This window comes from Hippopotamus amphibius, chromosome 2 (assembly GCF_030028045.1).
Source record: "Hippopotamus amphibius kiboko isolate mHipAmp2 chromosome 2, mHipAmp2.hap2, whole genome shotgun sequence".
NCBI classification, from domain to species: Eukaryota; Metazoa; Chordata; class Mammalia; order Artiodactyla; family Hippopotamidae; genus Hippopotamus; species Hippopotamus amphibius.
This window is the reverse complement of record NC_080187.1, coordinates 144616727-144635482: the sequence shown is the minus strand read 5'-3', so window position 1 is coordinate 144635482 and position 18756 is coordinate 144616727. Positions and strand designations below refer to the sequence as shown.

Sequence of the window (18756 nt, the reverse complement as noted above, 5' to 3'; positions counted from 1 at the left end):
TGGAGGAGGAGTGGGGATTGAAAGATCAGGGAAGCTTCAGTAACCAGCCCTCCTATGTAGATGGACAGTTGGGACCCACAGGGCACTCCAGAAAGCCAGGCCCATCCAGCTGCTAGAGTCAGGCCTGAAGGGTTGCTGGTGAAGAGTCTGTAGAAGGCTGTTGCTGCTGTACCAGGTGGTGGGCCTGCTCTTATTTTGTCTTCAGGGCCTGTTGTAGGGCAGAGGAGTTGGATGTGCAGTGGAGGAGAACAAACAGAGCTGGAACCTACCAGCGTCTCAGTGTCTGTCTCTCACTGTGTCAGCACTGCCAACCTGATGCTCTTCTACTTTCTCAGCTATTTCCAGGTATAGTCACCTGTAGAGAGGGGGCAAAACAACCCTTGCACTTGAGGAGAGGAGTACAAGTGTGGAAGAGCTACAGTGGAAAGTGGGGGGGGGGGGGGGGCAACCTTAAGACTCCAATCCACAAAAAGAAATACATCTTGTATGATGGTTCTAGAGCCTTTCCACAGACTCTGCTCTTTTTCTCACTTTTTGAAGTAGGGAATGTGATGTTTAATTTCTGAAAGCGTTGGTCTGCGTAGTACCATCCCCATCTGCTGGAATGTCAGGGCCTTGCCACTAAAAACCTAGGGCTTGATTATGTCTTGATCACAGGTGGGATTACTCCCCTTTTAATGTGTGCGTTCCAGTTTCTGAGTGTAGATGTTTTACATCTTTTCGACTGAAAGAGAAATGAGTACAATTAATGGGGAAAGAGGGAAGTGTATAGAGGTCAAGGATTAAGGCTTCTGGAATCAATCCTAGAGAGGGTGTTTCTGCTGTGAAATGAGAGACTTAAACTAAGGAGACTCCAAAGTTGCTTCTATTTTTATTTTTATTTAAAAAATTTTAATTTATTTTGGCTGCGCCAGATCTTAATTGTGGCATGTGGGGTCTTTTAGTTGGGGCAGGCAGACTCTTAGTTGCCCCACGGCATGTGGGATCTAGTTCCCCAACCAATGATCGAACCCAGGGCCACAGCATTGGGAGTGTGGAGTCTTAACCACCATATTTGCCAGGAAAGTCCCCAAAGTCTCTTCTACTTTTAATATTCTGCAGTTTATTCTAGTTTAATTGAATTTTAATGCTAATTTTATATCATCATTGAACTCCTAATGTCAAATGTAAAATCTCTCAATGTGGACTTTTCTTTGTAGAAATTTAAAATTTTTCAAATTTAGGGGATGTTAAGTCTGAGTTACCGTACCCTTCTTAATAACTTGTATTTTTTCTTGTTATACTATGTTCATTGTAAAATTTTTGAAGAAAACAGATACATTAGAAGGAAAAAAAATCATATGTAATCCCACTACCCAAATATAACTACTGTTGACATTTTAGTGTATATCTCCAGTATTTTTCTACCATATTTATTAAAGAGAAAGCTTTCTGAACATACTATGTAGTAAATTCGCCTCTTTCTCTTCTTTTTATCTTTGTGTCATTAACTTTCTATGTCTTTTTCAAGGTTACTTAGCATTTTACTTAGTAAGATCAGTGCATTATGGGATTCTTAACCTGGGTCCATGGGTAGAATTCAGGGAGTCGAGTATCTTGGGCAGGTAAAAACTTAGATATTTATTTTCACCAGTATTTAACTGAAATGTAGAATTTCCTTCTAAATGTGGGCCAAAAGTTACAATACTATTAGCAGGACCTAATTCTTTGGCAATAATAATCATCATCAGGATGATTAGACATTTCCTGTCTGATTGCTTTACAGTCATTGCACGTATCTTGAAATATTTACATTCATCACTACAAAATTATGATCACTATTTTACATATTTAACATTATTCTTAGAAGGTATCCATTCATAGGCTTTAGCACATTGGCAGATGGTTCATGGTACAAAAAGTTAAGAATTTCAAACTGTTGATAGTTTGCTTAAATAGGTGTTTGTTTTAAACACTAGTAGAAGTACCTGAAGTTAAACTTTTGCCTGTGTCTGTGATTATTTGGACATAGGATAAATCTCTAAAAGCAAAAAATTTTCATCAAATAAGTATTTTTAAAGCATTTAGTGCACATGTTAGATTGCCCTCCAGAAATGCTGTACCAGTTTACTCTCTTACTATATTATATGAAAGCACCCAGTTCTTTTTAAATCACTAGCTTTTTTATATCCTCTAGATCTATTATGATTTGGTACTGTAAGGGGTCTCCAATTTGGCATTCAAGGAACTTCTGAACCTAAACACTTCATTGTGTTTAGTTTACACTAGTCTTATTTACAACTTGAAGACACCACCTGGACAGCACGTTGTATTCCAGGACTCTGGACCAGAGTCTTCAAAATACTCTGCTTCAGAAACTCCCACACCAGAGCCATAGATGAGGTGGAACTAGACTTGAATCAGCAGTTTTCTTTTTTGCTCTCCATGAGGAAGAAATTAAATTGTTACCTTCAAAAACTATATATTTACATAGCAGTAGAATCTTGGAAACACCAGAGTGTGAAATTAACATTTTACTGAATAAGTGGGCGATTGGGGGAAGGATAATAAGAAGGAGGAGGAGCTAGTATTAAGAGTTGAACTCCTGGTAGGATGGGATGGTTTAAAAACAGAGCTCCATGGGGACCTAGGTGGCGGAAATGGAGTCCATTAATAATTTACTGATAAAGCAAGTCTGAGTTGGGGTACGTATGAGTATAGACCTGGCCTGAGAAAGTGTTCTGGAGCATGAGAGGCAGGAAAGCAGGTTGGTCCCTGGGTTTGGATCCCACCTCTACCACTTAGTAGCTTTGTCACCTTGTCCCTGTCTGAGCCTTATTTGTTCACTAGTTTTAAAAAAGAGAGAGAAAAAAAAGAAAAATTAACCAAGTGGTCTTTCAGCTCCTTTCCTGCTTTCCTTTATTGCCAACTTTCTCATCTGGTGCCTGGGCACCAGGGGCTTTTGTCCAGAGATTCTCATCCTGCTTGTAGTAATTACTTGTTTGGTCAGTCTTTGCTGAAGGGTTTCAATTACACAGAACACTCTTATTTGCAAATGATCAAACACCTAATTAGAATTAACTTTAGCAAAACGTGGGATGTGTTGGAAGGCTCTTGGCATATAGCTCACAGAATAGGAAGAAATTTTGTCAAGATTCTCTTTGCTGCCTCTCTCCCAGTGTCAGTTTCACTTTCTCCTTTTGCACAGTTTTCTGAGGAAGGGACTGTGTTCACATCCTCTGGCGTCATGAAGTCAGGAAATGATTCTTTCTCTCCATTACCTAGTTAGAAAAATCTTAGGGAAGGAGTCTCAATTAGCTTGACTAGAGTTATGCACATACCAGGACTGGTGTCTAGTTATAGGAATGGGTCATTATGACCCAGGTTGGGTCACATGCCCACCTGTGGACCATCACTGTAATCAGTGATGCAGAATCCAGCAAGAAGATGGTGTTTGCTGTTAGGATCACTTGGATGCTATAGAAAGAAAAACAGTTCAATAAAAACCTGGGGTGTGGGAGATTTTTAAAAACATGATCTTGGGGATTCATGGACTAGGCAGCAGCATCTTCAAACATTTGTTTGTATATATCCAATTTTTAAAAAACAGTGTACCCCACAGTGAGATCCAGTTTACACCCATTAGAATGGTCATTGTCCAAATAAAAAAAAAGCCAAGCAAACCAGAAAATAGTAAGTGTCGGCAAGAATGTAGAGAAATTGAAACACTTGTGCTTTGCAGAATGCAAAATGGTATAGTTGCTGTGGTAAATAGTATGGTGGTTCCTAAAAATAATTAAACATAGAATTACCGTATGATCCAGCAGTTCCACTTCTAAGTATGTATATGTAAAAGAAGTGAACTCAGGGACAGGAACATGTTTGTACACTGATATTCATAGCAGTAGTATTCACAGTAGCTGAAAGGTAGAAAGAAATAACCCAAATGTCCATGGACAGATGAATAAAATGACAGGTAAACAAAATGTGATATATACATCCAAAGGAATATTATTCATCCTTAAAACAGAAGGAAATTTTGATATATGCTACAATATGGATAAACCTTTAAGATATTTTAAGTGAAATAAACCAGACACAAAGGACAAGTATTGCATGACTCCACCTCTTGGAGGTACCTGGAATAGTTGAACTCAGAGACAGGAAATGGTTATTACCAGGGACTGGGGGAAGGGTTAGTGGGGAGTTAGTGTTTAATGGGTACAGAGTTTTAATTTGAGGTGAAGTTCTGAAAATGGTTAGTGATTATAGGTGCACAAAAATGTGAATGCCTCTAAACTGTACACTTTACAATGGTTAAGTTTTGTTACATGTATTTTACCACAGTAAGAAACATTTAAAAAAAAGAGTGTACTCCTTGCACATTTAACTTGGTATCTAAATTTTCATCAAAAAATATATCCAGTGGAATCAAAATTTGTAGAGATTTTTATGCTTATTATCTGTTTAAAAATCTACAAATCAGCTCTTTAACAGTGGAAAATTTCTCCTTATTCCTTTTCTCCTTTACTTGTATTTTCTAGTCTACTTCTCCCACAAAATTTTATACTAATAAAATGTTTTACAATTTAGTCTTCTGTTGATCACATGTTATACTTCTCTGCAACAAAAACTACATAAATTGAAAATGTAAATTATTTCCTGTGGCTAAAAGGCTGTGTTTTGGATCGCTGTGGCCATTGCTTGCTAGGACAATTCATTAAGACAATCTAAAAATTAAAGTTTTTGATAAAATTTTTCTTTATTTAGTAATTGTTTATTGGAAATGCTTCTTAATGAGATAAATGAGGCATTTTTATAACTCATGTAATTTTGGATGACTCACTGCCAGAATGACTCAGGATTTTCAACACCAAATACATTCCTATTTTCTGTTTTTATAGATCTTTGCCCTACTCAGTAAACTTGTTCACATAAATAAGTAGATGGGAAATGAAGGCGTTGTTAGAACAGTGTCACTCAGTTGTTTGAACTCTCGACTTATGTGCAAAAAATCAGTCATCTGTCATTATTTTTAGTCACTTACGTGCTGACAGTTCCATTCACTGCTTCATATTTGTTGAGAAGAAGGAATCGGAACCCACCTAAGTTGTGAGAAGATTTGTTACCTGAGGCATCAGTCATTGAGTTCCTCAGTTTTTGTTTTGGAAGTATACCAATAATGCTTTTGGAGATTTCAGATGATTATGTTATTCTTTCACTGAGAGACCTTGTTTAGCTCAGATTACCTGAAGGATTGAGAAAATTAAAATATTGTTAAGTTAAAAATACACCTTTACGAATATAATATTTTGAAATGCCCCCGCCCCCATACCCTCCTCGCAGCTTGTGGGGATCTTAGTTCCCTGACTAGGGATTGAATCCAGGCCCTAGGCAGTGAAAGTGTGGAGTCCTAACCACTGGACCGCCAGGGGATTCCCTTGAAGGGCTTTTTATCTTATCACTTGCTTTAATTATGTTTTGTCAAAACCTTGGGTCTATAGATTTTAACTTGTTCTGCTTATGGAAAATGTCAACCATAAAATCTAATTTAATCAAGTTGGTTCTTACTGTCTAACCAGTTCAGACTTGCTTTTTGTCAGAAAAAAGCCTAACTTCATTTTCCCCCAACATTTTATGATGAACATTTTCAAGCATACAGAAAAGTTGAATGAATTATAAAGTGAATACCCATAATACCCACCACTTAGATCCTACAGTCAACCATTTTGTCATATTTGCTTATTGCATATCCATTTATATATCCTCCTAACCATTTATCAGTCCATCTCCTTTTATGATGCACTTCAAAGTAAGTTGCAGACATGGATATAATTCACCCCTAAGTACTTCAACATGCATATTAACACTAATGTTCAGTATTTGTTTAGAGTTTTTTGGAGGTAAAATCAATAAACAGTGAAATGCACAAATCCTTTGTGCACCAGTAGATGCATTCTGACAAATGAACATACCCAACTCCCAACAAAATGCAGTACATTGCCATCCCTTCAGAAAGTTCCCTCATCCCCTTCCCAGTTGGCTCCCACCACTACCCACTGGTGGCAACTGCCTGATTTCACTATATGTTAGCTTTGCCTCTTCTAGAACTTCAAATAAATGGAATCATTTATATGTACTCTTACGTAAGGTTTATTTCACTCGATGTAATTGAGATCCATCCATGTTGTTGCCTGTATCAATAGTCTATTCCTTTTTATTGCTGAGTAATATTCTAGTATATGTATGTATATACCACATTTTATTTTCCTGTTAATGGTCACTTGGACTTTTTCCAGGTTTTGGCGGTTATGCATAAAGCTGCTATCATCATTCACGTACAGGTCTTTTTGTAGATGTACACTTTTATTCCTCTTAGTTGAATACCTAGGAGTTAGAATTGCTGGGTCATAGGATAGTATATGTTTAATTGTAAAAGAAATCGGCAAAGCTTTTTCAAAAGCGATTGTACCATTATACAATAATATATGGAAGTTCTGATCGACAACACCAAATGTTGGCAAACTGTGGAGCAGTCTTTTTAATTTTAGCCATCTGGTGGGTATGTAGTAGTATCTCATTGTGGTTTAATTTGCATTTCTTTGATGACTAACAGTGTTGAGCAGTTTTTCAAGTGCTTATTGTCCAGTTCTATATCTTCATGTGAAATGCCTTTTGAAGATCTTGTGCCCTTTTAAAAATTGTTTTTTTTCTTTTACTTTTGAGTTGTTAATATTTCTTATATACTCTAGATACTAGCCATTTGTCAGGTATGGTTGCACGTTTTCTACCATTTTGTAGCTTGCTTAATTATTAATGGTGTCTTGATGAATAGACGTTTTTAATTTTGAAAAGTATCAAAACTTTCTCTAGTGATTATTGCTTCCTGTGTCCTCCGTAAGAAACCTTGCTATGCATGTCCCCACCCCAGGTCACAAATATAGTCTTTGAGAAGACTGTTTTCTTAGAGAAGCTTTAAAAAGTTAAAACTTTTACTTTTAGGTCTCTCTGATTCATATTAAATTAATGTTTGTATATGGTGTGAGATAAGAGGTCAGGGTTCGTTTTTCCCTCCATATGGATATTTGGTTGTTCCAGTTCCATTTGTTTATAAGCCCTTCCCACTGAATTGCTTGAAGGCGTGTATTGATATATTATTGGGGTTGCATTGAGTATTTGGATCAATTTGGTGGGAATTAACTTTTTAATAATAATGAATTTTCTAGTAGGTGAACTTGGTATATGCCGTTTTAGAACCTAAACATTGTAGAAATCGCTTTGAAATAAATTATAGAATTCATTTGAAGATTATTAATGTGTTCCAGATTAAAATAAGCCAATGATGATATTTCTATGGTGGGAAGTACAAAGTAAACCTAATGTTCTCTCATACCCTTAATCTGTAATGTGATTTAAAGTATAAGGAAGCTTTCCTTGAACATCCTAGGCATCATACTTTCCCTCTCTTTCTGAACTACTGTTATTAACAGAGATTAACAGTACATTGTTCTCTTATACTGTGAACTTCCAGGAAGTTGTGATTGACTCAGTTTAGCCTTTAAAGTTTGACTAGTGTGAGAGAAAGTAAGTAAGCTGCGGCCTGAAGATTGGCTTTGATCTGAGAGGCAGTGGGGAACTGTTGAAGGCACTTGTTTAGGAGTATGAACACCATGAAGAGGGGTTGTTGAATAAAAATGGGGTGAATTACCTGCAAGAGAGAGTCTGGGGTAGGAAGATCATTTTAAACTCTTAATGCTCAAAGTGTGGTCAGCAAACCAATAGTGTTGGCATCACTTGGGAGTAGGTTAAGAATGCAGATTCTGGGACCTGACCCATACCCACTGGGTCAGTGTTGTAAAGATTCCCAAGTCATTGCTATGCCCATGAAAGTCTGAGAAGTACTGCTTTAGGGAAACATGCAGTTTCCCTGGCGTGAGTGGTTAAGGGCCCCAGTGCACACACAGCAGTAGACATGATCTTGACAGCTGTCCAACGTCTTGCATGTTGGCTGTTTCTCTTGAGGTTGCCAAAGTGGATTTTTAGAATCATTTCTGTTTCCTTGATTTGGCAGAGGTGATGGCGGGGTGGGGAGGGAGAAGTGTCTTTCAAACAGTCTTTTTAGAAATACATTCTTAGAAATGCTACTTTATGGGCTTTTAAAAACTTTAAGAACCGTAAATCATTGATTTAAGTAGCCTCAACTGACTGTAAAGTCAGTTATTTAAAAGAAATCTAATGGGGACAAGGGACTCAGCATCCTTTCTCTGCTATTCCCAGGGACTGGAATTTGGGGATGAAGTTGAGATTTTGTAAAAGAGTTTGTGTGTTTGCTGTACAAACTGTAATAGTGTGCTTGTTGAAAGTCTAAAGAGGAAAAAGGAAAGACAGCTTTCCTTGTACTGTTTGTGCAGTAACTAAAGGAAGATAAATTCACTAGCAGCCTGCTACCCTCACACATAAGCTGTTTGTATTTTTCTGTGTTCCTTTACCAACATCACCTATCAACATACAGAATTTTCACAGTTATAATCATGATATAGGTGCAACTTTGTAGTCTGCTTATGTCATTTAACCCATTTCCCTGCTGCCTAACTCCTCCTTTTCCCTTCTTTTCCAGCTCTTGTTCTGCCTTCTTCCTCCTTCCTTTCATCCCTATCTCCCTGACTGGCTCCCTAGCTCTGATCTCTGGTTCATCTTGCGCCCTCTATCACATCATTTCTCATTTAAGAATGTGAAGAGGTTTTTCACTGCATGCTGGAGCATCAGTTTGATATTCCAGCCTCAGTGCTTCCTGGCTTGGCTAGCCCAAACACGCCTTGCTTACTCTCTACCCTGTTATCTCCTCTGAACTAGGTCCCTTTCTTCCAAGGATCAGCTTGTGATGCATCTGCTCTGTTAAGCCAACTCAGGTTTCCCAGGGGCGTCAGTAGACGTCTTGCAATCACCACCTACTTTTATACAATGGAACCTGCCTTAATGGTTTCATCAGGGGGGCCTGAAGTCATCATTCTTTTCTTGTTTCACTTCCCTACTTGCCAGATGCTCAAGAATGATAGTTTCAGAGGACTCTTAGCAATTTTATGCTAAGTTTTTTTTGGCAGAGGAGTCATCAGCTGACAGACAGGTTCTTATGCTGAGAATGGAAAAGATTAGAGTTCAGGCTAGTGAGCCCTAGAGCCAGAGCCCCTGGGTCACCCCTGCATTTTGAGTCTGCCGGGGCTTACTCTATTTAGACTGTGGCAAACTTTGGACTTTGGGTCAGTTTACTTATTTCTGTCAGTTGTTCAGTTGCTAAGGAATTTGGGAGATTATAAAGAAGATAACTGATATTTCCAAAGGGAATTGATTTTTAAAATTTTAAACCAAATTAAGAAACTTAAGGCAGAAAATTTTATAAAATGTTTGTTTGTTTATGTATTTAGGCTGCACCATGTCTTAGTTGCAGCATGCGGGATCTTCGTTGTGGCATGTGGGATACTTTAGTTGCAGCATGCGGACTTCTTAGTTGCTGCATGCATGTGGGATCTGGTTCACCCACCAGGGATCAAACCCAGGCCCCCTGCATTGGGAGCGTGGAGTCTTACCCACTGGACCACCAGGGAAATCCCTAAATTGGAAATGTTTTGTAGGTATTGATATAGAAACTTGTAGGGCTAGGGTTAGGGTTGATATAGAAAGCATTTAAGCTGAGACATTGTTCAAATAGATGGCCTTAGAAGGAGAAGTCTCACTTCATCATGTGCTGGTTCCCAGCTTTTGGTATCTTCGGAGTGTCTAGTTTGTGCTAGGCTAAAGATTATAAAGAATATACTCCAATATAAAGGGTCAAGTTCCTGTCCAGCAAAGAGTGTGTGTTTGAAAAAAAAAAAAAAAAAGAGTGTGAGTTTGAGAAGAAAAGATGGGCTTTGCTAAGTAAAACCAGCCTTTGTGTTTCAGACCTTTCAACTCACTGAATGTTAGCCTTTGTTGACAGTTTACTTCTCAGACTTTCTGTCAATATAGATTGAAGAGGTAGAACAGAATGGGTAAGTTTGGAGAGCGGGTATCAGGAAGCCATTAGAAAAGAGGCTTTTTTTTTTTGGTAAAATGTTTCTGAACACTAAATGGCTGCAGATAAGAGTGATCGTGCCTACCAGTTCATCTAGGACTGTCTCTGTTCAAGCTTGCTGTCCTGGTATGATTATTATTTGCCCCCTTTCTCTTTCAAAAATGTCTTGGTTTGGAAGATAAGTTACACGGTCACCTACTAAAAGCAAAATAATGATAGAATACTTTGTGCCAGACACTTGCTTTATGCAATCCTTGCAAAGCACCTGAAAGGTTGCTGCTGTTGCCACTTTACAGATGAAAAGATGCTCAGAAAGGTTTAGTAACTTGACCGAGATTGCACAGTGGCAGACCTGGTGGGTAAAGCAAGATCTATCAGACTTCTAAAGCTACTTAATTTTTCCCAGCCTGCCACGCTAAGGGTTTAACAGTATGTCTTCTATTAATTCGAGGAACTAGTGAAGGAACCCTACAATAGTAATGCAAGCCTTTATCTGAAAGAAAGAATGGAATGGAGAATGTCTGGATAAAGGTAAAGGTGATGTGTTAGTGGGGATGCCGGGAGCAAAGGGAGAGTTATACTGTACTTAGATCTCCAAGCTTCTAGATGCTTGTAGCAGTTTGTTCCTAAATGGCCTTAAGTGGACCTGGTGCTCAGGCCTGGGGTCTTTCTGCTTGGGTTTGGAAGTTTGTAGTAGGTGTATAGATAGATCAGTGCTACTCAGACTTTTATGTGCATTAATATCAACTGGGAATTTTGTTAAAATGTAGGTCAATTCCATAGGTCTCAGATGGAGTCTGAGATTCCGTATTTATAACGAACTCCTAATGACACTTGATATTGCTGGTCTGCCACACTAGACTTCAGGTAGTGAGAGTGTAGTTGATGGTTAAATTCTCTCTGCCTGGGGCATGGGGATACCCGTATGCATAAATGCCCTGATTTTGTGTGGGGAGGGGAGAAACGATTGCTTCTAGATGTAGGTGTGCTCACATTGTGGTGGAGGGGACTATATAGATAGTTGGTATGGCAGGGGGTGGGGAATGGGTACTTAAATAAGAATGTTTTTAAAGGAAACATTATGTTTTTATAATTAAGACATATGCACTTTTTTGTCATATGGATTATTTTTAAAGTGTATCCTTAGTTTAGGGGAAGGGTGGACAGAGAAGCAGGAGGGAGTGGTCTGGTGTGGGGGCAACACCAGCATGGGTGAGTTCTTGCTCAGCCTCTGCGATGGTGAAGAAGGCTTTGATAGACACAGACAGGGAGCAAGCAGAGTATCTGTGGCCAGACAGGAATAATGTGGATGGATGACACAGCAGCAAAGCTCTTAAACAAACAAACAAACAAACAAAACCCTCCAGGGGGAGGAGTCCCTCCCACATACTGGCCACTTTCCCCCTCTAGGCTATGCCTGAGTGCCTGTGGACAGAGGGTATACTCAGGAGGCTCTGGCCTGCTGTTTCCTGTGGCTAATAGCATTATTCCCCACTCTGCCCACCTTGTACCCTGTCCTGGGCGGTCCCAGGTGGGCATGCTTCTCATATCTAGTTACTTCTTGTAACGTGGGAGAACAAGGAGGGTGGAGTGCTGCCAGCCTGGTTTAGGTGAGAGCAGCCTGTCTCCTGAGGCTGGGACGTTAGCTTTACCCTCCTTTCTGAGGAAGAAGGCTTGTGACTGGAGGTCATGTTGGAAAAGGACTGATGCAGGAGAGTATGTTGGTGGACAGGAGATGACAGTTTGCAGAAGCTCTCGGCAGAGCTGGACTTGGTGCTGCAGCTGTGAATGGTAACAGAAATAGAGTTTTGGTCCTGGGCAGCACCGCTGAGAGAAGGCCCGGGCAGCCAGAGGCATCAGTAATCCTCACAGCTGGCCAGTGTACCCTGAGTGCTCCTGGAAGAGCAGGAGAAACAGTGTTGAGAGAGCCAGGGGATGTGAGCTCCTGAACATGGGGTTTCTGCTAAGGCACAATCCTACTCCTGAGACTGTTTCTCTCATTTTGGTCTGTCAAACACTGGGGAGTGTTTCCTAAGTCTATGCTTACAGTTGCAGGAGGGAGGAGCTGGTCCTGAGATATCTGCTCATGATTGATGCCCATCCTTTTGGGGTGAGGGAACTTGGGAACAAGGAGTATCCTAGTCAGGACAGATCTTTCTCTGGCATGTACATTGCCCAGTGAGTGCCCCTCCCCCTGCCAAAGCTGACCCCCTTTCTCTGTGATCAGCTGCTCCTGACAAGCCTGGAGCACCAGGTGGTGTTCCCCAGAGTCCAAGTGTACATTGTTTTTCTGAAGGTTGTCCCATCCTCAGTGGTAAACACTGCTGTGTCAGGGTACTGCTCAGGGGCCACTTGGAGCACATAGATTTTTGCTAGCAGAATTGCGAAGCTTTGCATTGGGCTGCAAAACCAGGGCTTGAGCAAGCAGCTGGAGAGAGTCCAGGACTAGAGTGTTTTTGGGTTTGGGGGTGGAGAGCAGAGGGAGGGAAAGGGAGGGGCAGGAGGGCAGAGCTACACAAGCAGGCAGTCTGCTGCTTTGGCTTTGCTGTCAGCAGAGAGGACTTCAGTCGTGCCTGAGGGCCGCTTGGCCACCATTGCTGGAGACCGGAGGGCGCTGCCTCACAACCCTGACTTACCGGCACTGCACCCGGACTGTTCCAAGTAGCTGTTGTGCTATCTTTTCCCTGGGAGGCAAGTCTCCTCCCTGTCGTCCCCTCCTGCTCCTCCCCCGTTCTGTGAGGGATGATGCCGCTCTCTATTGCACGGCTCAGCCGGCTGATGTCACTGGCAGCGGGAAGCATCAGCAGCCTGATCACATGCTGGCCCAGTCTGTAATGCAGACGGGATAGGGGTGTGTATATGGGGAGGGGGGCTGTGTGGCAACTGCTCTTGCTCTAACACCCCCAAAAAGTGCAGAGGCAGTGGCTGCAGCATCCATCCAGCTTGGATGTCTGGTCCTTGAGCCTAAGGAAACTATTATTAATATATTTATTGTTGATAATACTGGGGGAAACAGCCCTTAACTCTGGGATTCTGCTGTCCTCCTGTCCAAAGCAGACTTCCAGGACTCTGAAGAAACAGTTACAAGCAGGATGCTTTTCCCCACCTCTGCGCAAGATTCTTCCCGTGGCCTCCCAGATGCAAATGACTTGTGCCTTGGCCTGCAGTCCCTCAGTCTCACAGGCTGGGACCGACCCTGGAGCACCCAGGACTCAGATTCCTCAGCCCAGAGCAGCACACACTCGGGTGAGTGCCAGAAAATGAGTTGACTGGGGGGAGGGGGTACATGGGGTGGTGAGCGAAGATATCCACAGCAACAGTTGTTCTGTTCCCCTTTGCATCCCCCCCCCCCCCCCCCCATACAACATGGAGCTGTTTTGCAAAAGATGGAAATGCTGGCTGTGAGTGTGGCAGGACAGATGGTTGCTCGTAAAGGCAGGCATGGCTTTTCCACTTACCCTGATAAATACCCTAGAGTTGTTAGTCTGTACCTGAGGTGGCCCTGAGAAGGGTCCCCAGGGTGACAGCCTTATGCAGAAAAGATCCAGCTAACCCCCTAGTGCCCAGGCCTGTCTTGGAGATGATGAAGCAAAACACTTTTAGGCGGGGGAGGGGACTTAAGGGGCTGATTACTGGATGTCCAGATCCTATTTCTCAGTGGCTTTTAAAACTAGGGAGCTATGTGCGAAGGATGGGTGGTCCCTGAATCATGGCAAGGGAAGAATTTTAACCATAAGTGAGGCTGGGTAATCCTGGGATATTGGAATTGGCTTAACATAAGGTTAAGAGCATTGATCCTGGAAAGGGGTAGGCAGGGTAAGCGGGGTGGAGTAACTCTCAGCTACGGAGGCATTTTTTTTTTTCTTTCTTTGTGTTAAGGGTGACCAAGTGGATGAAGGAGGAGCCACTCCCCTTTAGGATCCCTTGTCATCTTGGAGGGATTAGATGGGGACAAATTGAAGGGGCTTCTTGGCAACCCCTTGAACTGCTTCTGCTCAGACCTTCGCATTGCCCATTTATTTCCCTCTTGTAGTTCAAGGGGGAGGGTTGGCCACATGCAAGTCGTGAACTTAAGAAATACTATTTAACTATACATAAAAATCTATATATTTTGCTTTATGTAAATTACACTTTAATAAAAAGAATATTGGCAGCAGATACTTTAAAAAGATGGAAGGTGGGGGTGGGGGCGGCCATTTGCTGTTGGTGCTGACAATGGGATTCAGAGCCTGCCATCCTTCCTTGCCTCCCCCGCTCCAGAAGCTGGCAGTTATGGCAGCAAGGTACTGTTGTTGATTTCCCTGGCCTCCACCCTGTTTGGCGCAGGTCTTTTTTTAGAATGCTTTGCAGAGCCCGGGACTGTTGTGTCTATTGGCATTTTAATGCCCACTTGTTTTGGTAAATCCCATTTGATTGGGGGTAGAGGGTGGATTTTTTTTATTTGACCGTGAGTGGGGAAGAGCTTCACCGTAAGTAACTAACTCTGGGTTAAGGTAGAATTTCTTGAAGTACTGGCCTTCAGCTGACTCAGGGTTTTCCCTGGGCTGGGAAGTGTGGTGTCACTGTTTGGTATCCTGTGCCCAGAGATCTTGGCTTGGAGGCCGTGGTAGTTTCTTTTATGTGGTCCTCTGAAGCCAGCCAGGGGGCCTGTGAAGCTGACCTTGTTCCCACCCTCACTGCTGTATCTGAGCAAAAGACGGGAGCCCTCACAGGAGGCAGGCACCTGTCTGTGGTGATCAGTGTTTGACCAAGGCACTATCCTTCATTGGTATCATGTTGGGTGTGGCCCTTCTTTGGCTCTGGTTTCTCTTAGCTACCAGGGTCCTTCTGAAATGTATCATAACACATAGAAATGTGGGAGGGGCCAACTTGGGGATTGGAGAGGTTGGCCTGAAAGTCATTCTGAAATTAGGCTGTTAAAAAAAAGCTTAGGTTCAGCCAATTTCCTCAACTTCCCAACCACCTGAAAGGCTTGTGCTTGTAGCTATTTGTCTCTGAAGTGGGGATGGATTTACTTTTCCATGTTCCATCTCAAGCACTTTAGTAATAAATGTTACATGATTTTTTTTTGGATCAAGGAGAGCCAGTAGTCTGTGGCCCTAGCGTTCATGGCAGCCCAGAGAGTTGCCCAGGTGGTATGATTTGGCCATGGGCAGGGTTAGTGTGGGTATCTCTTCTTAGGGTTGAGGACACACCCATCTCTAATCCCCATGTTATCTTTGGACTTGGGAGCTGTAATTATGGCCATCTCTCTTCTTTCTCTGAGCTCTGGGCCTTCTTGGAAAGCCCACATGAGGGGTACTGCCTCTTGGAGTAGAACGCAGCCCTCCCACCAGCCAGCTGCAGCCTTGCCAGCAATGCGGGAACATGCAGCCCACATTCCAGTGCCTACACTGCCTTCCCATCTGAAGACCAACCAGCTCAGTTTCTTCAGGGAGGGAGGAGGTATTTCAACATCTCTGGACAGTCCGGGAGTCATCCTTGCAGACAGCCTGGTACCTTGCTGTCTCTGCATGGAGCACATGGTGCAAGCTCCTTCCTTGGGCTCTGCTTGGTGATACATTGCCCCTTGTGGCTATGGGTTCACATCTGACCATTTTCTACAGCTCTTAAGTTTTCATCAGTGTGTAGGGGGCAAGGATGGAGATAGCAGGACTCTTGCCTGTAAAATCTTGGCTAAATTCATTCAACAAATACTGAGCACTGGCTGTGTGCCAGACACTAGTGTTAGGCACTGAAGGTACATCAACGAATAAAATTGTTGCCCTTAAAAATCCTCTTGACTATCAAGGGGAAGTAGATGAGAATATATACCAAATGCAGCATGATAGTTGCTATGCTTGGGGGCTTCCATTTTCTCCCCTAAGGATTTTTTTTGGCATTGGAGCAACATTTCATTGGATTCTCAGCATGAGACTGGTACATGGGGACCTGTCTCCAGGGGCTAGGGTCTTTCTGCTATGTGGATTTCATTGGCCTGGGAGACCTGCAGGAAGACTCTGGGCTGGCATCTGTTTTTGAGAGTTGGTGCCTGCCAGGCCAGCATTGGTTTGGGTATGGTACTCTGTGGGGTCCCTCCCTTCTAGACTGTGCCTGCCCCTGAGGCCTCATCTCATGCTGGGAAGGAAGCCTTCCTTCCTATCAGGGCAAGATGAATGTTAGAAGGGACCCCAGTGACATATGTCCAGGGCTACCTTTGTCTTACTTGCAGTGCCCTAGGTCCTGTAATGGAACAGGAGGGCTGGAGAAAGCTATCCTCAATGTCCTGGGGTTGGGGAGAGAGTGACTAATCACCTTTTATCGACTACTTTCTATGCGAAGTATATCACATGATTTTAATGCTTTCACAGTCCTGTGAAATGGGTACTATTATTGTTTCTATCTGAAAGATGAGGAAATAACACTCACAGAGCTTGTGAAGTGCCAAAAGTGACACAACTACCAGAATGCAAACCTAGGTTTCTTTGATTCCAAGCCTCTTATGCTTCCTGTCACACCTGTGTTCCTGTGGGCAGAATCCTAGCACATTGAGCAAGAACACTCCCAGTAAGGTATCTTTGTATACACCTCCAGGGCTGTTCAGCCGTGATGTGTTCCTTTGCCGAGGTCCCTCAAGGCCAGGACACAAGACAGTTCTGACTCCCTCTTCGCCCAGAGTCTCAGCTCATCAGCTGTGCCACCCAGTGCATTTGTCTTCCTGCCTTCCCCCTGGTGACTCCTTTGCATGCAGCATTACTCAGCAGGAAGTGGGGTGACTGAGAACCTACTTTAAGGGACCTGGAAACAAGGACTCTTAATGAATGCCTTGTGCAGAGCTCAGTGGGCAGACCAGATGCTCAGCCTAAGGATGCCAGAGGACATGTCCTGTTTCCTCCCACTCTCCTTGGAAGTCCCTTGGGGATTGACCTGTTCGCCCTCTTTGGTTTCTGCCCTAACTGCTAGCCAGTGAATACGGTATGTTCCCTGTGCTGTGTCATTTACAGGCTCCCCATTGGTCTGCAGGCTACATCAGCCTGAGATGAGAGGGAGTCTTCAGCATTGTGCTGCTGCTGCTTTTCTACTTCCAAAATAACCTTTCTGAGGCAACATTCAAAATAGGGTTGGGTTCCTCCTCAGTGGAACATGGACTTCAGGGCCCAGCCAAGCTCTCCTGCAAATCTACCTCAGCTGTCCAAGTGTCCAGTGCTACATTCCCAGTATGTAGCACAGAGCCTGGCTCCTGGATTTTTAGTAAGTATTTACTGGATGAATGATGAGTGCTGAGTTAATTCTGGGTAAGCCTGAACTGCAGACTTCAGATAAGGTCTCTCTCTTCTGCCTCCTACTTGTGTTGATCTTCAGGACAGACAGATTGTTCAGTGATCGGTATCTCTGAGCCCCTCCATAGCTTTTAGGGCATGATGATGCATTTACGGTACGTTTTTGTCATACACCGGAGCACGAATTCTGTCACGGTGTCAGGTAGTCTACTGAGGCATACCTTTTAGTGCAGAGAGGAGGGAGGGCCTGAGGAGCAGTGTGACAATGTGGTACCTTCTAGGAGAGAAAGAAGTTGAGGTGGTTGTGTGCAGGGACCGAGTATTGCTGACATTACATGGGACTTGAGCATGTCATTTCTTCAGGTAATGAAACTTGTCCAGTGACCGAGATCGGGGAGAAAGGCTGTGTTGGGTACCACCTTGGACCTTGTGGGATCCAGACTTGCTGGAGGGAGTACAGACTCACAAGATCACCACCTGAGTTGGGGTGTGGTAGAGTTGCACGGTTGGGGTCATAGGCAGAGAACGTTCTGTTATACCCACAATGTGTGCTGCCCTCCCCCTTCCTCCTCCTGTGCCTTCAGGTATTTTGAGCAGGCAACCTAGAACCAAGGGTTGGGATAGAGAAGAAGAGGTTCCAGGTGTGCAGCCTTGTGTCTCAGGCTAGAAGTAATGGCTCCTGGTCTGGGCTTTTCCCATGACTACTCCTGTTAGACAGGTGGCAGATGGCTATGATGTCTCAGGCCTGAGTTCTCCCTGAGCTGAGCTCAAGCTCAGTGTCTTGCAGTGCAGGCACCCCGTGCTGGCTCCTGCTGCCATTGCTGTCGCCACCATCAGACTCTGGGTGCCTTTGTACTCTTTGGGAAGGCTTCAGAAAATTCCAACAGTGACTCAGCTGTAAAACCCACAGGAGCTGGCACAGAAGGGTGAAAGTGGAGAAAGTTAACAATCAGTCTAAAAATATTACTGCTGATTCGGTCTCTTGTACCCTCTGAGGTAGCATTAATGAGCTGGAACCCTTTGCCAGGTCCTCTCCTCCCCGTGACTTCCCTTAGGGCTGTCTGTAGCTGATGTGGATTCCTGCCAGCATGTGAGTGGGGCTGGGTGCCTCTGCTCTAGGAAGAGCACACCATTTTTCTTAGTCACTTTGGGAAGGTATGGACTTGCTGTACACTTGGCCACCAGAGTTGGAGGTACCTGGTAAATCTCAGACTTTCTATGATCCCTGAGTTATAGAGGTCAGGATAGAAGCAGAGCAAAGAGGTCAGGGCCTTGGCCACCATTGAAAGGTGACTATGGAACTTCTCTCCCACACTTCCCCCCCTTAGGCCATCTGCGTTAATACTTGATATCTGACTTTGATGAAGTTCCATGCCATATGATGGCGAGTGGAGTTTGAGATCAGTCACTGGCCTACAGTGTAAGGAACCTGTCACTTCCACTGGGTTTTAGGTTATATGGCATGAACAG

General features: G+C 43.2%; 1 protein-coding gene across 2 annotated transcripts in view; it reads left to right on the top strand.

The window, feature by feature from the left end:
* Positions 1–18756, top strand: part of CPEB1 (cytoplasmic polyadenylation element binding protein 1) — a 104828-nt gene that overhangs the window by 64379 nt on the left and 21693 nt on the right. For both annotated transcript variants that reach the window (XM_057722312.1, XM_057722313.1), the window contains exon 2: positions 13085–13273. In XM_057722312.1, the coding sequence (XP_057578295.1) occupies positions 13120–13273 (154 nt within the window). In that variant the 5' untranslated portion in view covers positions 13085–13119. The remainder of the gene's footprint in view (positions 1–13084; positions 13274–18756) is intronic.